The 10,000-nt window shown below is 41.5% G+C and overlaps 1 protein-coding gene across 1 annotated transcript in view; it reads right to left on the minus strand.

Moving 5' to 3' along the window:
* Positions 1-10,000, minus strand: part of LOC308081573 (teneurin-3-like) — a gene marked incomplete at its 3' end in the record, with an annotated part of 54,808 nt that overhangs the window by 16,694 nt on the left and 28,114 nt on the right. The window contains exons 7-8 of the mRNA XM_080457937.1: positions 5,525-5,657; positions 4,576-4,704 (exon numbers count right to left, since the gene is read on the minus strand). Of these exons, the coding sequence (XP_080314063.1) occupies positions 4,576-4,704; positions 5,525-5,657 (262 nt within the window). The remainder of the gene's footprint in view (positions 1-4,575; positions 4,705-5,524; positions 5,658-10,000) is intronic.

Raw genomic sequence — 10,000 nt, forward strand, 5'->3', positions numbered from 1 at the left:
ACACTCGTTAATGTTATAGGCATCATCAAGGCAATTATGCTTCTGCAAATAGGCCAACATCTAATCTAAGATTAGTGGGACTCATTCAGCTATTGTCTCCCTCTCAGCTTTCCTACTGTCTGTCTCTCACTCTCCATCTCAGCTTTCCTACTGTCTGTCTCTCACTCTCCATCTCCCTCTCAGCTTTCCTACTGTCTGTCTCTCACACACCATCTCCCTCTCAGCTTTCCTACTGTCTGTCTCTCACACACCATCTCCCTCTCAGCTTTCCTACTGTCTGTCTCTCACAAACCATCTCCCTCTCAGCTTTCCTGTCCGCCTCTGAGATGTAGTGGAATAGAAGTAAAAGTACTGAAAATTGGAAATACTCCAGTAAAGTAAGAATACCTCAAAATTGTACTTAAGTGGAGTACTGGAGCACATGCACTTAGTTACTTTCCACCACTGCTCACACACTGTCTCCCTTTCAGCTTTCACACTCAACTTTCATACTGTTCTGCCTGATGATTCCTTGAGCGAGAGAGCGAGAGAGAGAGAGAGAGAGAGAGAGAGAGAGAGAGAGAGAGAGAGAGAGAGAGAGAGCACACACTGACACATTGACATTGAAACTGTAAATGGAGAACAGGAGAGGGAGAGCATTTGGTATTTGTGTGAGAACATTAAAGAGGGAGAAACAGGGAGAGAGATCAGAGGAAAATAGAAGAGAGAGAGAGAGAGAGAGAGAGAGGGGGGGGCATGGAGAGAGAGAGAGAGAGAGAGAGAGAGAGAGAGAGAGAGAGAGAGAGAGAGAGAGAGAGAGAGATGGTGTAAGAGAAGGAGGGGGTAAAGTAAATGGAAAGTTCAGAGAGAACAGACGAAAAATATCTATACAAATCTGAACTCATATTTCTGAAAAACCTTGCTGCACGTCGACCTCTCTCTCTCTCTCTCTCTCTCTCTCTTCAGAGCCGAGGAGGAGCCCTGTCTAGCGCTTTGCCCTTTCCTCTGGTCAACGGCTAGAGGGCTGTGGTTAAATACCAAGTAATGGACAGTGTTGGCACTAGAGAAAAGGCCATGGGGTCACCAGAGTCAGTAAGGTACACTGTCGTAAAGCTGTTAAGGTCTGCTCAAACCGGAGGCAAAATATATTTTTTTACAGTCGTAAAAAAGTAAAAGTATCGGTAGCACTTGCTATGCATCCTATGTGTATAACGCATCATGAACATACTTATAATGCATAATAATCTGCTCATAACCCTGTATAATCAGATTTATAAGAGCTCATAAATACTCATAATGCTTTATAACCATAACCATAACACATTATAAAGCTTGTTATAATGACTTATAAGTTCAAGTATAAATACATTGTATTATGCTTATAACACTTGATGATTACATGTAGTTATAAATATTCATAACAACGTATAATGCAATCATAACACATTATACAGCATGTTATAATGACTTATAATGTCAAGTATTATAATACTTCATAATTGCTACCCACTTGGTAACACTTGCTATGCAACCCAAAATGTACTCATAGTTATAATTCATTATGATTAATCCTTTATTATCACTGTTATAATGCATTATAAGTGATAATAAGGCATTATAACAGTGATTAAAATGCGTTATGACAGTGAGTATAAGGCATTTTAGACGTTATAATACAGCATTATTAAATGATAATAAAGTAACAAATGGCCACCTATAATAACTTATGATCATAGTGTAATGCATTATAACAGTAATTATAATGCATTATAACAGTGATTTAAAGGCAATACAAATGTTATAATACCACCTTGTAAAATGATCATAATGTCACAAATGTTCACTTTATAATAACTTATAATCACAGTATAATGCCTTATAAGTGATAATAAGGCATTATAAACATGATAATAAGCCTTATAAAATGATCATAAAGTAACAAATGACCACTTATAATAACTTATAATTGTAGTATAATGCATTATAATAATGCATTATAATGGTTATGACACATTATAACAGTGATAATAAAGCATTATCAATTGATTATAATGGATTATAACTTTGAGAATTAATTTGGGATGCATAGCAACTGTTACCAATTTGGCAGCAATTATGAAGTATTATAACACTTGATACTTATAAGTCATTATAAAAGGCCTTATAATGTGTTATGGTTATGGTTATAAAGCATTATGAGTATTTATGAGCTCTTATAAATCTGATTATACAGGGTTATGAGCAGATTATAATGCCTTATAAGTATGTTCATGATGCGTTATACACATGCATAGCAAGTGCTACCAAAGTATCAATACTGCAATGCAGGAATACTCTGTTACAAGTAAAAGTCTGGAATTCAAAATGTACCTGAGTAAAAGTACAGAAGTATTGGTATTAAAATGTACTTAAAGTACCAAAAGTAGACAGTACCTAATCATTATGCAGAATGTCACATTTCACACGTTTTCAAATGTATAAAAAAATCTTTTGAAAATAGCAGATCTACAAGCTCACAATGCGTCGCATTGCCACGCATTGTGAGCTTGTAGATCGGCTATTTTCAAATGGCCGAAATGTATATAGGGCTGAAGTGGTTAACACATCCACCGCCAGAGGTTAATCTCATAATGTACTCACCAGTGCCAAGGTGTTTTTGTTGTTTTTTTGTTTTTTTCATGTCGCCATAGATCTTGTTAAAATCCTTAAGATTGAGCCGTGAACGGTCTGTTTACATCCGCGAGATCTCCCTGTATCTCCCAGTGAAGACCGCGTGTCAAACGGACTTCCATGACTGTAGTTAGAGCGGATTACGTTAAACAGTGAAATGCGAGGAGAAAAAACTACAGGAAGAGAATTGAGTTTCAGTTTCGTCTGTAGAATGGGAGCGGGCGTGATCGTCGAAACCGGATCCCAAATAATTCTATTTCCTGTCATCAAACCGGAAACGGAAGTGGATCAAAAAAATTCCGAAAGTGCACCCGGACCGCGCATGCGCGAAAAGACCGCAGCCCGTAGGACTACGGGCTCGGCGCTTAACCGTTGGATTTAACGGCCCGTAGAACTACGGGCCCGGCGGTAAAGGTGTTAATGTATGTTTTGTAATAATAATCAAAATCTAAAAAGTAACTAGTAACTGAAGTTTTCAAATAATTGTAGTGGAGTAAAAATACAATATTTGCCTTTGAGACGTAGTGGAGTAGAAGTACAGTAGATGAGTAAATGTACTTATGTTACTTTACACCACAAATCGCTTCATTCTGTGTGATTTCGGTCGCGGGGACAAACCTGTCAATCTGCTTATAGCTTAGTCTTGCGAATACGGGAATATTCAACCCTTCTCTACTGGAAAACACCAAGACCTAAAGTTCCTGTCTCCATCCACCGCGTCTAATAACTCATCCAGGAGCTGCATGTGGCTGGGTCACTACGGTGATGGTGACCACTGCTTCCAGCGGTACATGAGGCTGACCACAGCCCAGTTTGATGGAGTATTGGAAGGTGGTCAGTGACAGGAGAGCTGCGGTTGGGACACCAACAACAGCTGCTACATCCCAGCTGCTGAGCATCTGTCTAAATCAGTTGTTCTCCCAACTTGTTCGTGGGACCCCCAAATTGATATATATATATGTGGCCACGGAAAATAGCAGATGTACAAGCTCCGCAGCGCAGCACGAAGTGCCTTGCTGTGTATGGGTTACATGTCGGCTTTCCGACATGTCGCCTTTCCGACGGTTACTAACTCTATACCTAACCCTATACCTAACCCTAACCCTAACCCTAACCCTAACCCTAACCGCACGCGGAAGCCACTAGTCGGAGTAGTGAGATGTCGGAATGGAAGGAGCACCCCGCTATTTTTAAAATAGCCAGGGTAACACATTTTGCTGGGTCGCCAGAACCTCTTGGTTTGTGCCCGCCTGATGCAAACTCCTACTCTGTGCCGTTGCCTTCAACAGGAGTCAACCACATTAGGTAAACACATGTCTGAGTGGAGAAAAACCTTTTAATCATTCAAATGTAATGCAACAAACTGACTATAATATATCCACACGTGTGTTTACATAGCAAAACAATAAAATGCATTTCCCTCTATAGCAGCAGTTATCAGCCACTACAGTAGTGTGGTGGTGTTTACCTGTAGAAACACTGTAATTAGGTGTTTTTACTGTTTGTTTTGTTTGCCCCAAAAACATCCCACGTCTACCAAAACAACCACAACAAACAACATACAGCGAGAGGGCAATGTGTTTCTGCAGGTAAACACCACCACACTACTGTAGTGGCTGATGGTATAGAGAGGGAAATAGTAAATTATGCATTTGATGTTGTGTGATGTAAACGCAAAGTTGCATACTATGCCATTAAGCACTGACTTAAAGGTTCTCTTTAGAATTCTCCATGCTTCTCTCCAGGGGCGTCGTTACGCGGGGGCTTCGGTGGCTATAGCCACCAATGTTTTATCCAAAAAAAAAATATTAGTTTGTTTTTGTTTTTCTTATATACAGTATCTATAACCCTAACCTAACCCTACCCCTAACCCTAAAACCGAAATAAAGTAACAAAAAACGGGGGGGAAAGTACCCAAATCCTTACCTGTGTCTCCGGTATGATGGGACCGTCTTCAGGGTTGCTCCTATAGCAGGTCGACAGAGGAGACGCCACGATGACAGGACTGGGACGCACAAAACCACTCAGGTCACAGCTGGGGATGTCGTTCTCCTCCTGGGGACCACAACACAAGCACAGAGACCAACATCAATCAATCAGTCAGTCAGTCAGTCAGTCAGTCAGTCAGTCAGTCAGTCAGTCATTTAGTGACGCTGTCCGTCTGCCATACATTACAAACATCAAGACAAGCTGTTGTTTACCCAGCACTCGGCTAGTCACACATCTGTGCTGTATCCCAGCAATTGAGTGAGTGAGTGAGTGAGTGAGTGAGTGAGTGATTGCTATGAATTAGGAAATAAAAAAACTCTTTCACTGACAGGAATTAATTAATTAATTCATCCGTCTCCGGTGCCCTTGCCAGCAAAAATCGCGATTTTACTGTACTTTTCAAAAATCATGAAATATTCTCTGTGACCTCCGTCCTCAAGGAGATCGGCTCATTACACGCATTGGCCGGCCGCGATCCTCCATTCCAGAGCTATAGCCGTTTTAATGTGGCTTGTTTTTTGAATCGGCAGAAAACCGACAAAAATTTACTTTTGTGAATCCTTTAACATGAAAGGAGCCTAGATTTTTTTGTTGTGATCACATGATTTCTGGGTGTACTCTTCTTCTGTGGTGCTTGGATCATTCACAGGCTACGGATTCACAGCGCCCCCCCCCCCCCCCCCCCACCACAAAAACAATTCTCGTCAAATCTCGTCCTTGGCGGTATGGGCGAATTCTCGTCAATTGTCGTCGTTGGCAGTGAATGAGATAACTGAAAACAATTGAACACACACACACACACACACACACACACACACACACACACACACACACACACACACACACACACACACACACACACACACACACACACACACACACGTACCTTCTTCATGACGAGCGTGTCCATGACATAGAAGACATTCCATGGCACCCACACCGTGCGGTACTGGGTGAGGAACGGAGCGCGCTCAAAGCTCAGCGTCAACGAAGCTCCGCCATTGGCCAGCAGGTCGAACCTGGGGTCACACACACGGTCCAATCAAAAAGAAGAATACAATCAAAATACAATTATTCTATAACTTGACTGATCAGACTATTTGACTGTTCTTTACACTATAGGGCTGTCAAAATGAATATTGTTTTAACCACATGAACCTGTGCGTAGGAGTGTTGGAAAAAATCGATTCGAATACGAATCGTGATTCTACTGTTGGACGATTCAGAATCGATTCTCATTTAAAAAAAAAAATAATAATAATAATAATATATATATTTTTTTTACCTTTGTGTGTTTACATTATTATCAGTTGATAAAACCTTTACAATTATAAAAGCTACATAAATGTACTCTGTTCTCATGCCAGCAGATTGGAGTAGATCCTGAAATCCTATGTTTTGAATCAAGAATCGTTTTGAATCAAGAATCGTTTGAATCGGAAAAATCGCTTTTGAATCGAAAAAAATCGCCTTTGAATCGAGAATTGTTTGTTTTGAAAAAAATCAAAAAAAATCGGAATCGTGACCCCAAGAATCGGAATCGAATCGAATCGTGAGATAGCAGAAGATTCACAGCCCTACCTGTGCGTCACTATATTAGGCTTCTGTCATACAATAATAAACACGCAAACGTTCAGCAAAATAGGGACAAAGTAAAAGCTTAACCACTTGAACCCTAATCTCTCAAGACAGAATCTGCCAACGGCAGAATCTGTCAGCACCACTGCCTTAACCCATTAAGACCTGAGGCCGATTATACAAAATGTCTAAATCCTAACAGTTTTAAAAATAAAAAACTATGTTGTTATAATATCAGTGGTTCTCAAACCTTTTCACTATAGGTGCCGCACTATGAGCTTGTATATCTGCTATTTTTGAAAAATCTAAAATGAAACAGAAGCGTTCCCTGTCTTAATGGGTTAAGCCTGTAGTGTTGTAGTGTTGTTATTAGTAGGAATAAACACAAAAGCACCCGGGAGGAAGTAGACTAAAAAGAGGGAGGAGCCACACTGAGTTCCTGTTCCTACACAAAAAAGGAGGTGGTGCCCCCAGAGGCAAAAACAAAGAGCTCCCCCCCCCCCTTTTTTTTTAACAAATAGATGCTGCCCTCGTTATGTAGAGTGTATAACTTGGCAGTAAGTATAAACGCCTTCCCTTCATCAAGACTCTGGAGACGTTCTCTCTTTGTCCACAGGTTTATTAATAAAAATAAGGGTAAAACGACTTGGAGAAGTTTGTAGCAGATGTTAGCAGAGATACAAAACACAGGAGCTCTACTCTAGTCTGCCTGTGTCATGAAAGTTTGTGTCATGAAATCTAGTGCCCTTCCTGACTGAAGTCACATGACATGTGTGTCACGTGATAAACCTGACCCACTTCCTGTCTTTCTTAAAGAGATACCTACCTGCCATAGAAAACAATGAATTTACATATTTTTAAATCAAAACACAAACATGAAATAAACAACCGTAACAGAACAGGTTCCCTGATTGCTTGAAACAGCATTGTGGGGGAAATAGCTGACAGACAAGCTCAAAGGCGACGCATTGTGAGCTTGTCTGTCAGCTATTTTCCTGTGTAAAGATTTCCTGCGAAAGCTTTCCCCAAAATATCAGAAAAAAAGAAAATAGGGGTAAAGCGCCCTGAGGGACTCTGCGGCCAACCATATATAGGGTTTAAGTGGTTAAGTGGTTTTACACTAGTAAAGCAATTAGTAGCCAACGTGTGTATCTGACCTCTCTGCTGTAATGGATTGGAACATTAAGACATTAACCATTACACACACACACACACACACACACACACACACACACACACACACACACACACACACACACACACACACACACACACACACACACACACACACACACACACACACACACACACACGTGGCTGTTTGTATATATGCACTTGTTGCGGCCCTATCTATCACTCTGTAAGTGTGTGGGCAAATGAGATGGCGTGTGTGTTGTATGTATTACTGTAAATACATCCTTGCTTCTTGCACTGTATGCATGTCTGTGTGTGTCTGTGTGTGTGTGTGTGTGTGTGTGTGTGTTTGTCTGTGTCTGTGTCTGTGTGTGCGTGCGTGCGTGTGCGTGTGGGTGAGTGCGTACGTGTGGGTGAGTGCGTACGTGTGGGTGAGTGCATACTGTGTGTGTGTGTGTGTGTGTGTGTGTGTGTGTGTGTGTGTGTGTGTGTGTGTGTGTGTGTGTGTGTGTGTGTGTGTGTGTGTGTGTGTGTGTGTGTGTGTGTGTGTGTGTGTGTGTGTGTGTGTGTGTGTGTGTGTGTGTGTGTGTGTGTGTGGCCAGAGTGATTGATTGTGTCCTTGTAAATCCAATGCATTTTAAAGAGCCACACACTACTTTAACACAGCACTCCAATCTCTCTGGCTCGCAGGCACCCACCCATTCACACCTCTGGGGGGAGAGAGAGAGAGAGAGAGAGAGAGAGGTACAGTAGATAGAGAGACTAGGAGAGGGGTGAATAAACATAATTTTACGGTCATTTCTCTTTCCTTCTGTCTATCTCACTGTTACAACAATCTCTCTCTCTGACCCCCCCCTCTCTGCCCCCCCCCCCCCCTCTCTCTCTCTCTCTCTCTCTCTTCTCTCTCTCTCTCTCCTCTCTCTCTCTCTCTCTCTCTCTCTCTCTCTCTCTCCTCTCTCTCTCTCTCTCTCTCTCTTTGCTCTCTCAATAAATCATCTGTTGCCTCTGTCTCGCCCCTTCTATCTCTCCCTTTCAATAGAATTACACAGGCCGACTTTGTATGCCAAAAGCAGCATACAAGATCATACCGTTTTGAAGTCAATAAATAACATACATTCACACTCATACATACATGCAAAGCACAGCGCTTTGCAAGAGAAACCAGTCAATTGCACATTTCACTGGCTGTGCAGCGTTCAGCAGGAATGCATCACTGCAATATGAACCTCTGAAAATGGGATTTATGTGACTATTATGCTGTCCTTCATCTTTATTCTGCCCTCTTTCTCTCCGTCTCTCTTTTTCTCTACGTTTCTCTTTATATATCTCTGTCTCTCTCTTTCTCTCTTTAAATATCTCTCCTCTCTTTCTCACTGTTTCTCTCTCTCTCTCTCTCTCTCTCTCTCTCTCTCTCTCTCTCTCTCTCTCTCTCTCCTCTCTCTCTCTCTCTCTCTCTCTCTGTCTCTCTCTCTGTCTCTCTCTCTCTCTTTCTTTCTTTCTGTTTCTGCGTCTCTTTATATATCTCTTTCTGTCTCTCTCTCTCCTTATCGCTGTCTCTTTCTCCATCTGTCTCTCTCTCTCTCTCTGTCTGTCTCTCTTTCTTTCTGTCTGTCTCTGTCTCTCTATGTCTCTCTTTATATATCGCTGTCTCTCTGAGTCTTTCTCAGAGTCTCTTTCTCTGTCTCCCTCTTTCTAACTGTCTCTCTTTCTCTGTCTTTCTGTGTGTCTCTCTTTGTATATCTGCTATTTTTGAATAGCCCAAAGTATAAAATAATGGTTATAGCCAAACATCTAAAATGACAGCCAAACATCTAAAATGACAGCCAAACATCTAAAATGACAGCCAAACATCTAAAATTACACAGTATGCGTTCCCGGTCTTAATGAGTTAAGTGGGCCCTGATCCAAAAAAGGGTCGAGAACCACTGATTGATCTACACTTACATTACACATAGGGCATAGCAGTGGCGGCCATTTTCTGGTTCCACTCCAAAATAGTCAATGCATTTTTCTCATTGACATTCCCTAATATTTATATCAATTCATTTAAGCCTAAAATCAAGCCATCCAGGGTCCTGGTGAATCATGACCATAAAAGAACATTTTCTTTGATTTTATTATGATTTTATGATTATGATCTTATATTGAATTATATGATACACTATATTTAATAAATACCCTTTGTTTTGCCGTTTTCAAAAAAGTGTTTTCACAGAATCAAACGTTTTATGGTCATGATTCACCAGGACCCTGGATGGCTTGATTCTACCCGTCACTGCTATGCCCTATTGAACCAGATGTCCAAACACCAGCTAACAGTGTGTGTGTGTGTGTGTGTGTGTGTGTGTGTGTGTGTGTGTGTGTGTGTGTGTGTGTGTGTGTGTGTGTGTGTGTGTGTGTGTGTGTGCGCGCGTGCACGTACATGCCGTCCTTGCGCGTCACAGTGTAACCATGTTCGGGGTAGTGGACACAACGTCACGTTGACCCCGATCAGCGGCGTCCCGTCTGCGGTCAACACCTGTCCACGGAATTATAGACACCAGACTGGAGACAGACAGGCAGACAGACAGACAGACACACACACAGACACACACAGACAGACAGACAGACAGGCAGACAGACATGGAGAAAGGGGAAAAGAGTTATGTTA

Source organism: Gymnoscopelus braueri (genome assembly GCF_963280865.1).
Source record: "Gymnoscopelus braueri genome assembly, contig: SCAFFOLD_293, whole genome shotgun sequence".
Classification (NCBI taxonomy): Eukaryota; Metazoa; Chordata; class Actinopteri; order Myctophiformes; family Myctophidae; genus Gymnoscopelus; species Gymnoscopelus braueri.